Source organism: Gambusia affinis, linkage group LG16, assembly GCF_019740435.1.
Source record: "Gambusia affinis linkage group LG16, SWU_Gaff_1.0, whole genome shotgun sequence".
In the NCBI taxonomy this organism is placed as follows: domain Eukaryota; kingdom Metazoa; phylum Chordata; class Actinopteri; order Cyprinodontiformes; family Poeciliidae; genus Gambusia; species Gambusia affinis.
The window spans coordinates 8,791,533-8,804,194 of NC_057883.1; the positions used below are offsets into that span (position 1 = coordinate 8,791,533).

Below are 12,662 nucleotides of genomic sequence, written 5' to 3' on the forward strand. Positions count from 1 at the left end.
TATGAATTGACATAGATTGTATACCAAGTACTTAACAATTGTGAAGTGGAGAGATAGAAAGGGAAGCAAGTATAAGTTTCCAAATATACTTCAACTAAAAATCTTTGGTAACATTTGATTTGAAGGGGTGTGCATAAGCATGACATATCACCTGTCAAAAAGATGAAGGAGTCTTCGTGAATGCTTATGACTGTCGTCACAAAGTGTTATTCGGTGAATAACGACACTTTTAATGCAAAGCTGACATTTTTATTGACTTTTCATGCAAGTTTTAATTAAATTTTGCATTAAAATGTTCATTATTTACTGAATGACACTTCATGACAACAGTCGTAAACACTTATGAAGACTGTTAAGAATGGTCTTTAGATGAGGATTGTAGTGGCGATCAAACCCAGGATGAAGTGGAAATAAGTGAGCTTAATGATGTCTCACAAGTGACAAAGCCAGGAAGCTCAGGTAAGCAACAAGCACTAGACACAGACAACTACAAATCATGACAAGGATCCAGAGGGGAAACTAAGATGCAGATGAGTAGAAATACCCAGGGGAAAATAATCAAGGAAACACAAGACACCTGGGACCAATAATTGTGTAGACAAGACAACACAGGAACTAAATTAACTAGAAATAACACACAGAACCCCAGATCCCTACAAAGACTCCTTCATAAACATGACATGTGTTATGTCATGTTTATGTAGATGATATCAAGGTGTATTGAATTAAATATAGAGGAAAATGTGGAGCCTGAAAGAAGTATTTCAACTAGGGTAATGACGATGTCTCAAACATACCAATAGAGCTACAATAAAACGGTTTACGTTAGATGTTAGAATGACATAAACCTAATTTTTTCAAGAATTGGGCTAAAAATGTTAGTCTCAATGCACAAAGTTGACCCAAAAGAGTATGCAGGTCGGAGCTGCAGCAAAAGATGGTTGTACAAGTTCACTGAATACAGACACGTGCTACACAAAAAGACAAGTTGAAAACATTGTATCCTACTACCTCGAACGCACGATTACTCGCATTACTTTGCATATAGAATCCCAATGCATGAAAGTTTGTGGTTGAAACGCTAAATGGTAAAAATGCTTGACCGAGGCAAACACTTCATCAAGGAGGATAAACATTCTGGTGAGAAAAAATCCAGCAGTATGCGTCCGATCTCTTCGCACAATTAAATAAACTTATACAGAGACCAGTTGTGCACGTATCCACATGGTCTGCGCTTGGTCTGAAAGACTCGGCCGTCTCCCTCCAACCATTCGGTAATCCAATTACAGAAGATGACACAAGGGTGAATATTAATGTCTGTTTCTCTGTTCATCTTTAAAGCGGTCACATTTTCAACGTGAACTCAAAATCTTTTTCAGCGGCTGCTGTGCCACAAGTCATTGAAATTCTTGCAATATCTCTTAGTAAATACCATCACTTAGGGGAAGTGAGTGAGCATAAAAGTGTCAGCATTCATATTTTTCTTTCTCTTCCATATGTAAATTTCTATCCAGGTGTATGTGTGTTTTATTTATCCATGTGCAATTTTGCAGCTGAATGTGACCTTTCCCATCTGAGGAAGACTAAATTAAAAATCACCACTGAAGATTAGAAATATTTTCCCTTTGCAATTGTGGAGCAATAAGAAAGAATCAAGCAATTAGAAATATTTTCCCTTTGCAATTGTGGAGCAATAAGAAAGAATCGAGCAATTAAAGAGAAGCTCTGGACTAGAGAGACGGCGGCTCCCAGCTTCACCCTTTAAGCTGACTTTGTTGTATGCATGTCTTTGTGTGGGAAAGAGACAAACCTGTTTATAGTCAGACTCACGCCCCACCAGCATCTGGAGGATGTAGTTCACAGAGTCTCCTCTCATTGGTGGGACAGTCTCCCATGTCACCTCGCACACGTTCCCCTCCAGCTGGTGAATCCTGGGGGCTGTTGGAATGGAAAAGTGAAGGTTTTTTTTTTGTTTTTTGTTTTTTTTAGAAAATTAGAAACATACCAGTTAAAGTTCTCACTCTGCAAAAAAAAAAAAATATATATATATAAAAAAAACACAAAACAAATAATAAAATTACAATAAATAAATAAATAAATTAAAAACGTCCTCGAGTTCTCTTAATGCAAACCTCAAAACACAGAAAAGTAAATTTTTCCTCTGGGAAAACTATCATTTAACACACTGCAGTGAAAACTCTGATAATGTCTAGTGCTTTGCGAAAATAAGTTTTGTACACTTTTGTGATGACAAGAGTACCTTTATATTACTCATACCACCTCCAATGCTTAAGAATTGCTTGGTGGATATAAATATACATGCAGATCAAGTCCATGGCTGACATGTCTGAACATATACACTTTGACTGTGTTATTTAGAAAATATAAACACAAGAACTAAATCAAATAATTCCAATCATCCAAACTGTTGGTACTATGTTTTTTTTGTTTTTTTTTACAAAACCAACCAATGATCGCTTTGAAAAAGCTTTCAATAAACAGTAATAATGTAAACAAGTGCAGCTGGATCGTAATCAATGTTAAATTTATTGTCTCTATGTTTTATTCTGAATGCTCTGAGTACTTTCCTCCACTTCAAGCATTTAACTTTCTGAGGGGAGTGACTGTTCATCAACGCATGAGATAATATCATGTCGTTATTGCATGGAAGAGTTGTGACGCTCATGCCGTGAATTTTTTTTTCTTTAGAAATCTCCAAAACAAATCAGTGGCAGCCTGGCTTAGTTGGAGATCAAATCAACAAGATCAGATCGATAAACTGTAGCTTATCAACGATTGGTATTTTTCATTTGATGCTGAAACACAAGGCATATTATGCAGCTTCTTTTGATTGGAAGATTGAGAGAAGCTTACCTTTGATGGCGGGGGGTAGAGACTTGGTGGTGCAGAACGTATATGTATCAGAGAAAGGACCCTCCCCGGCGTCACTGAGAGCCTGTATTCTGAAGCTGTAGCTGCTGGACTCAATCAGTCGTTGGACTTTGTAGGTGTGGCTGGGACCATGGTAGATTGTCACAAACCTGGGAAACCATGCAGAGGAGAAATCACAACGAGTTGCCAGACTAAGCAAATGAAACACATTCTCTAAACAATTCTTTAGCTAACTGTGGCTGACACAGAGAAGATAGAAGCCACCATTTTAGGGAGAAGACAGTCACCTGTACATGAATCTTCTTAACAGCTACTTTAGATAAACACAGATATGCTATGATCTACCTAAACAAATATGTTCTCCATCTAAACCAGTGTTTAGATTTCTGACCAATGAAAAGAAGAAAATTGTCCCACAGAGCTAGTTGTAGTTGCTAAAGGTCTCAATAGCCATTGCCGGTTTCTTTCAAGCTCTGAGAATTGTACATCTCTACAAATCTCAATCCTAAGCAGTTGTTGCTCATCTTAAGCCACCATCTTGGTTTTAAAAACGTATAGGCCTTTAAAACTAAGAACAGCAGGAAGAAATATTCCAGGCTGCCTAGCAGAACAGATTGAAGGACTGTAGGAGAGAATTGGCCCATCTGTATGTCAAGAAAACAAAGTGGATATGAGCTGGAAAGGAGATATTTATCGACGCAATGAGTTTTTCCAGGAAAAGGAGAGAAAGGAAGCAATGGAAGAGAAAGACGAGTGGCGTGTGGACAAAGTAGATGGGTTACACGAGGGGAGTGTAAATAAGAGGATGTGACAGGGTGAGAGAGGAATGATGAAGGAAGGATATTCAAGAGGCAAAGAGAAGCTGAATGAAAGAAGGAAAAGAAGCAAGAGAAAAAAAGAAACAACAAGATGAGATGGGCTCTTTATTAGCTGTACTACAGAGAGCTGGAGTACAACTTTCTCAGGCTGAAATGTAGTGTTATTAATTCTTGCTCACAAAGCTGAACTGGATCCCTAACCCCAAAACTTACCCAACGCAAACAGATTAGGGTTTTAGTTGGAAATATAGACGCATAAAGAAAATAGATGCATCATCTGTGTCTGTCAGGAGCTGTGACCTGTTTTTGTCGATTGGATTAGGCTAAAAGGCAGCGTGTCAAAACAATTAATACATAGAGCTACTAATGTCAGCCTAACTCGGTCAATTTACCAGCACACAGTTAATGCAGCAACCTTGACTCAGGGCCAAAGTGCGCTTGTAGCACCATCTGTTTTGTTCTGCAATGTTTCTGGCTGTAATGTGTTTGGTTTTCACATTTTGTTTTCTCAAAATGAATCTGTAACTCACAAGTATGTTATTGTCAGTGTCCTATGTTGCAAAAATACACAATATACGTTCTTTTTATATACAGTACAGACCAAAAGTTTGGACACACCTTGTAATTGAGTCCAATTACAAGGTGTGTCCAAACATTTGGTCTGTACTGTATATCAGAGCTTAAATGAGCCGATGTGCCTCAGCAGTGCTTGCAGACGGTACTTTCTTCTGAATCCATAAATTATAGTTTGGACTTGGATCTTAAAAATTGACAGTCAAAATGTCAGGTGGTGTTTATAAATCATCTTCTGAATGTAAAACTCCCATTTTTTATGAATTGAGATGATAATATTATAATTACTTTTTGTAGGGATACAAATCAGACAGCTATTGTCGCATAATGAACAGCATAATGACTTGATTCTCAGTTAACTGGAAGAACAAAAATGGTTTCATGTACAAAATCAAACAAAACTGGCTTTAGAATAACAGGTGGTTAAGCAGTAAAACTGTTTTGGTGGAAAAAAATCCTCTTGGAGGCATTGCAGTGAAGTTTATCACAAACAAAAACCCAACAAGTCTCCCACTTGTGGGTGTGCCTGGGGCTTTTTTACTTACTTTAAATAATCCACCTGTCAGCCAGGGGTTGAACATTAGAAAAATGTGTGGTGTTTTGCAACTCGCATATAAAACCTTCCCATACAGCTTCCCTACCTTACATCATCTAAGGTTGTCTTTGTCTACATTAAGAAAAAAAACCTGAAAAATTATTAGGGTCAAAAACAAACCTAGTTTTTATAAAGTAAAACGGTTAACTGCAGGCGTTATCAATATTCCAGGTATATTTTGTGATTAAGTTATGATTAAATCCAGGCAAAACAAATCGCTTGCCAAACACTGATTACGTTTCAAAAAAAAAAAAAATTTACCAGCTACAATTAAGATTTGCAACAAAGATTACACTGGGATATTTTCAGCAGGCAAAGGAAAGCATGATGATTGGCGACAAACCGTTAAACTTCAAAAAGGCTTAAGGGAAAACGGAGGCATGAAACCTTTAGATAAATCCTGGCAATAGATTAAAACATGGACGGTTAAAACACAGCCACGGCTGAAGCAGTGTTTTGTCCACCTACATTCTTCTTAAGAAGCCTTTGTGTTAGATGGTTTAATCCTCCTCTGAACTGTGCAACAACCCATTACCGTCTCATCCTTTCAACTCGTAATGTCCCTGACAGACGGCCTTTGGGGTAAAGCGGATATGGAAAATGGGAACAAAGAAAAAAGCTCTTATAGAGAGAAAACACAACAGAATTGCGAAAATGAGGGAACAAGCAGTAATGGTAGGAATTAACTGGACACTGGGAGGAAATGTAAAAGTACACAAGAATCAAAAATTTAAAAAACAAGAAAAAGAATTGGAAGGAAGAGAAAAGCAAAGAGGGAAGTATATATTGTGAATATTTTGTCTTGGCCATTTTGTCTTGGCTAATACAGTCAAAGAAAAATAAATATGGCTGGATGCACAAGGGAAAAATATGCTGAGAGAAAGATAGGAAAACAGATTCTAATGTCTCCCGAGGTTCTGATATTGTAAGCATACTAACAGATAAAATGAGATTCATAAGTAGGAATTAGATCAGAGGACAATCAGAGAAACAACTAAAGACATTATAGAGGACAGCCAAAGTCAAAATGATTAATGGAAAATCCCAAATTATATTTGGAGAAACTGCGGCTGGATATTCAAGATATTTGTTTGCAAAGCTCTGCATTTCATACATTTAAATGCATCAAAAATGCAAAAGAAAAGACCACAAATTTCCCTCATATAGTTAGCACTTATTTCATCCTCTTGTATATGATTTAGGATTTCTGGGTTATTAGTATCTACTAGGAAGAACAATCATTTAAACTGTCCAATAGTACTATTTGTACTATTAGTTTTTGCAGAGGGGGAAAATAATATTTCTGAACAGACTGAAAAGAAAGAAACTTTGAATTCCTTCCTATTTCAGTCAAGCACTGCTCAGATTCCATTCGCAGAGATAGATTGGTACCCAGTCCAAGGACACAAGAGTTCTGCAATACATGGGGGAAACAGCTTAAGACGTTTATTGTGTCCTCTGTTTATATATACATATATATATATATATAAATATATATTTATATATATATATATATATATATATATATATATATATATATATATATATATATATATATATATGATATATATATATATATATATGCTTTGGCCCTGAACACACGTATGTGAATTTATCAAAACATTATCATTAGATTTAATGAAATATCAAAACATTATCATTAGATTTAATGAAATATTGTTTGAAATTTCAACATTTTGCACTGTTATGGTCATTCCTTTCTTAAGATACCAGTGTAGATTAATTTCAAATTAGAACATCATCAAAAAGTTAATTTAATTCAGTCATTCTGATCCGAAAGCAAAGCTAGATTCATTACAAACAAAGTGAAATATTTAAAGTGTTCATTTGTGTTAATTGTTGTAAACATGGCTTACAACTAAAGAAAACCCATAATTCAGTTTCTCTGAAAATCCTAATATTATGTAGAAATGGAAAAAACAAAAATGCTACAGAGCACATGATTACAGGCTGTTATCACTTCTCGCATAGACAACCACATAGAAAACCACCAAACTTTATTGTTGAAGGAATTGGCCGTTCACATACAACTTTTAGTGGAAAGTTGTGTGAAAGGAAGAAATGAGGTAGAAAAAACATATGCTGCAAAACTTATGCCAGAAAAGGTTCAGAATACATTACTATGTATTCCACAGTAATTTTAACGTTAGTATCTGCTCACTTAACTTATTTTAAACGTCTTAGAAAACCTTGCGGCAGTACCTAAACACCATAATCTAGTATAAATAAGTCAATAAAAGTGCATTTTTTCTAATAAGTCTTGTGTTTTGCTTGTAATAGCAAATCCCTTATGTTGGCAAATGTAGTGGTGTGCTAATAACTTGTTTGAGCATATTTAATCGGTGCAAGTAATTGTGCACACAGACAGAGTTCAACACAGGGTTTGACGCCCTTTTAGACACACAGTCACCAAGATAGTCAGAAAAGAGTAAATAGAACAGTCTGGGCAGTTAAAGCAGCTTCCACTTAGGCGGCAAATGTGACTGTGCATGTTTGTATTGCTTGTTCTGTCATTTATATGCAAAAGCGTGTGTTGTGCAGAGGTGAACAGATTACAGCCAGTTCTATATGTGCCCATCTGTTGCCGTCTGCGCTTCTGTCCCATTCCAGGGTTGCCAAGATACCTGGGTGCCAACGCAATGCCAGCCACGGTAATCCTGAGAGGTAGAGGTTTCAAACACTCTCCCCTCCGGTTCAGTCAGCTAATAATCTCGCTCTTTGCTTTTTTCTGTCTCACCAGTGTCTAGCCAGTTGGTTAAATGGAGGGTTGATTAATGGAGGCTGTTTTCCAGCTGGTCACAAATGCCCTCAACATGATTACTCCTCAGTACATGTAGTTAGTGGCCACATACACAAGTCGGCCCACAAACACTCACACATCCGCACGAGTATCTCAGACTACACGCGTACACGCACGTTCCCTCAGCCTCCTCAACCTGCTGTGATTCTGTCCGCTGTATTGACCAAGGACTTGATTTACTGTGTTGGATAGCTCTGGGGTGAGGAGAAAGTGAGTGTGCAGTGTGACCGAAAAACAAGGAAAGCATCAATTTCTCTGAAATCGCTTGTCATGAATGACATATAAATGTAGTAAAACAACAACAACAAAAATGCAAGTAATTCGCGAAGCACAAGAAAAGCGAATAACAGAACCAGATTCCCACATCCTTTAACTGATGAGTTTCCCAAATGTATTTGTGGATTTAGCTGACCGCAAAAAGTCATCGCTTCGTAAACAGGTATAAATCCGTGTGTTTGCACGTGTGGGTGTGTGAACTCCACCTGTGGTTCTTGTCTTCCATTTGTAGTGTGTAGACCACGTCTTCAGAGAGCAGGGTGCGTGTGTGTCCGGCATTCTCGCCCCACTTGAGCTTCAGGCTCTGAGGGCCTGCGGCGGAGCATTCGAGTGGGGGCGGGGGCGGGGGAAGGGGGCGGGTCCTCGCTACCAGCAGCGGACTCAGAGGACCAAAGCCGATGGCGTTCACTGCTTGAATCTGCAGACTGAAAGGTAATAACGAGTTGGTGAGAGATGTTATCATGTACTGTAAAAACTATCAATGGAAATTTACTGCTAGGTAAATTACAGGGGACTCAATAAGATAAATACAGTATTATTGTCCAGATCTGATGTGAAATATTAAATCAGTGACTATGATTAACACCCAACTACTGGCTATTAATCATGTGCTATTTTCACGTGCACATTATGTCGTCGATCAATGAATGGCACATTTACTGTACTGGCTGTTGAAATTTCTGTCAATTGCCCGTGCAGAAAGCAGCTGAAACAGAAAGCAACAAATTGTATGGCGTTCAACACAAAGCAACAAGTTCTCGAAGCAAGCGCACAAAATTTAATGTTTAATGTCATGCTTGCATACAATGAACTAGAAATTCATGGAAATATGTTGCGAATCAACTTATCAACAAGTCATGTCAAAACAGAGAGCAAAGACGCTAACATTAGCATAGCATTTCAGCGAACCTGCTCTGCAAGAAAACAACAGCAGGACAAGAACCTAAGTTGTTAGTTAAATTTGTACAATTATGGTTACTTAGAAGCTTTATTGCACTGTAAAGCTTCTAAGTAACCATGTATATAAACTGTTTCGATATACAAATATTTATTGTATTGGCCTAGAATAATTGTCTGGAAATATGTCTGGAAATTATGTGATTTTGTAATGGGGGAAAAATATTCTAATAGAGACTTCCCCAATAAAAAAAAAAAAAACGACATTAAAATGTTAATAGAAACATAAAAATATCTTGAGACTATAGGCTTACAGCAGTAGAACATGGAAACGTTGGGAAATATATGAACCATCAAACCTAACCCTGTAAGCTCTCAGGAGTATCTGCAGGAGTAATGGTGAGGTAAATTTTCTGTGAAGAGATTTTCGCCCATTATCAGCCCCCTATTACAACTTAACGCACTCTCCAACATGAAACCCAAATGTGCCAACCATTTCTGGCCACTTTCCTTCTATAAATGTCCTCAAAAAAAAAAAGAAAAAAAAAAAAGATGGGCAATACATTACATGAGAAATGGGACAAATTGTTTTAATGTTTTACTCTAGATGTTACAGAGAACTTGTGTAATGTAATCACCAAGATTGTTTGGACAGAGGTGTGCCTTTCTTGAAAAAAAAAAGAACAAAACAAAAAAGCTCTGCCAGAATCTAAGAGCACATAGACACACGTAATCACAGCTAATTAAAAAGAACAAAGAAATAGATTTCCCTTCTTCAAACTCCTCTGCGGCTCACTTCTAAGAATCCCCCTGGTTTCCTCAGTCTTCGTCCTGCGATGTCTGATCAGCTGATTAGCACCTGTGCTAGAGGGCATTTAGGTTCTGACATTTAACTGTTGATTTTTCATAACAGTAACCTTTTCTTGCAGCTAAGTCAAGTAGAAGGAAAAAGGGCAACTTTTATTCATTCACTGGGCTGTTAGGCACAAGGATAAACTGTGATGAGAGGCTGTGAGGAAGGAGAAGAAACAAAGAGAGAACACTTAAGACCCGGGGCTTTCATACCTGATGTTTAGAGGTTTAAATCTTTAAGGCAAAGGTATGGAAAAACTAGTACTGACCAGTCTTTTCCAATAAATTTGCTCAAAACCAACAAAAACCAACAAAAAAAAAAATAGTTCTTTGCACCAACAATTGCATGCCTCAACAAATAAGTTACTCTTTTTGTTACAGACAATAATTTGTAGACTATGCAAAACGACCTTGGGAGTGCAATAAGAAAATAAACAGAGAAATTACTTGACTTTCTGTCTGGTTCAAATTGCTGTGAGGATTTAAAAATTTGCTCTGTTAAAATGTCATGTAGCATGAAATTAAAATAGGAACTTCTTATGTCAAAGATTGAAATAAATATTATTTTCTATGATTAATTGCATTAACACTGTGGTCACATTATCTTCTTGATGTAAATTACGCAACCATCAAAACAGTGGAAGTTTTGCCTCCTTTCTGCTTAAAAGCTGATCAATCATAAAAGTGCCTTCTGCTAAAGCAACAAAACTTTAAAATAATAATAGAAGAGCTTTGTCCTGGAAATCTGCGCTGCTTGTTTGACAAAGGTAGAAGAGAGAACCCCATAATATGGTCATAGGAGACGCCCAATGTTGTCAGAAACAGCGTTTATTGTGGCGCTTCGCAAGGCCATACAAATAAAATATGAAGCACCTACACAATCAGTGTCTGCAACAACAAGAGTTACAATCTGTAGGCCTCCAGAAAACAACTCACAGGTACACTCACCCTCAAATAAACACATGCACTGTGTTTTGGCTCAGCGGCAGCCCTTATGCAAGAGATCGGTGGTACATGAGGACAAAAACAACCTCCGAGTGAAAACAGTGGGGTGTGTGATTATCCTGCCTCTTCACTCTACCCCACCTCATTGTAGCATTATTTCTCAGTTTTTTTTGTTTTGTTTTTTTAATTTTTTATCACAATTCTAAGAACTGCCAACGCAATTATATGTGTGTGCACAAAAACTCACAACTTTCACATGATGGCCAGTCATTAGATCTTACCAAACGCTTTGCAACAAGACAGGTTAAGGTGTGTGGATGTTGTGGAGTTTTCTGATTCTTTAACTATTGCAGCTGTGTGGACATGTCTATTCCTTTAATAGACAATTTTGAAGTGTTTACCATTTTTTGTTGCTGTTTTTTTTTTTTTTTTTTAAACAAAACTCCTTTTAAGGAACAAATTACTTTTGTAAGGAACAAGTGCTGCCATGTTACAGTCTTACTTGTCAGCGGTCATAATGTTATGGGGGATGCATGTGTACATCAGGTGGGGAGGAGGTGATGGGGGGGTATGGGGGGGGCACAGAAGGATCACAACATTGGCTGGTAAAACAGATGACTAAGTACCTGTTTACTGCTGCTTGGTTACAAGAGGTGTCATATCACAGTTTATGAAAATACCAAAGAGCCAACCGTCAGATTCTGTCTATAAATACCCTCTACAGTATCCAATTAAACCTAATAGCAAATCGTTAACCCAAATGCAAAGTAATGTAACAAGTAAACAGACTGCTACAAGCTTTATGACATGTCCATGCATCAATCTGGGACGGTTGCACAATGGCCACATACCAGTTCCCGTTGTTAGTGTTTGCATGAAAAAGGAAAGTTTGTTCTTTAAGTCTCCCGATTGCTATAGCTGTTCACACAAGCAAAGATCACTATTTGATGGCGCAAGAGAGAGATGTGCTTAGTTTGATTTCTAAGAGCTCCCTTCTCACCGTTTCTGATCTTGAAATGATTTTTAGCACATCTAATAATGCATTTTAGGTATATCGAGTTTTGTGAAACATCAAGTCCTGTCACATATTCGTGGTATGCAAGTCACTTCTCATGCCTTTGTTCAGAGTGTGTAATTGTGATAAATGCTTTGATTGCCTGGCCATCTGGGAAGGAAAGGTAAATGCTCTATGCTACAAGTGTCTCCAAATAAATGTTAGCTTAATTTAATTAGAAGACAGACTGAATTCTCCTTTCTGGAGCAACATCACTAGTGAATGACACTGGATATTAATTGGCACAGACAGAGTGTCCACATAGCACAGCGTGAGATTACATAAAGCCATTTCTGTGTCATTGCTGCAATTTCTGAGAAGCAATGTGGAAATTTAACAGCAGCAGTAGTGCGTTTGTGTGATTTAAATGGCATCATGGAGTTTTTCAACATTTCCCCCCCTAAAAAAGTAAATAAATCTGCAGTAGCCAGGATTATGTTGGGGTTAATCCGATCTGTACACACCAAACCAAAATAAGGCAGAAATAAGCAAAAAATATAAGACTAAAAACAATATTTTTTAAGTTTAAAATTCATGACAAACTTGACAACTCATGAATGTGCTAATTCTACTTGAGATCAGGGCTCTGCGGCATATTGGTTACCTGTATTCGGTGTCTGGCTGCAGGCCTGTGACGAGGTGACTCGTCCCCGATTCCACGGTGACAGTTTGATCGTCTACAGAGATGATATAGGAGGAGATCTCTGAACCGTTGCTGCTTGGCTTTTCCCACTTCAGGAGGAGGCAAGTAGACGAGGAGTAACCCGCCTCGGAGGATGTCGGGAGGTCCAGGAGAGTGAGGGTCGAGACCTGGTCGGGATGCGTCGCAGGGGTCCGGAAACTGGCCCTCTCACTGTATGGACCGGCGCCAGCCTGGTTCACCGCCTGAGCAAAACACAGAAGCACAGGAAGATGAGAGAGATTAACACCATAACATCT

General features: G+C 37.9%; 1 protein-coding gene across 3 annotated transcripts in view; it reads right to left on the reverse strand.

Moving 5' to 3' along the window:
• Positions 1-12,662, reverse strand: part of fndc3ba (fibronectin type III domain containing 3Ba) — a 113,681-nt gene that overhangs the window by 7,461 nt on the left and 93,558 nt on the right. For all 3 annotated transcript variants that reach the window (XM_044142490.1, XM_044142492.1, XM_044142491.1), the window contains exons 23-26: positions 12,328-12,608; positions 8,182-8,400; positions 2,875-3,041; positions 1,811-1,938 (exon numbers count right to left, since the gene is read on the reverse strand). In XM_044142490.1, coding sequence (XP_043998425.1) covers positions 1,811-1,938; positions 2,875-3,041; positions 8,182-8,400; positions 12,328-12,608 — 795 coding nt within the window. The remainder of the gene's footprint in view (positions 1-1,810; positions 1,939-2,874; positions 3,042-8,181; positions 8,401-12,327; positions 12,609-12,662) is intronic.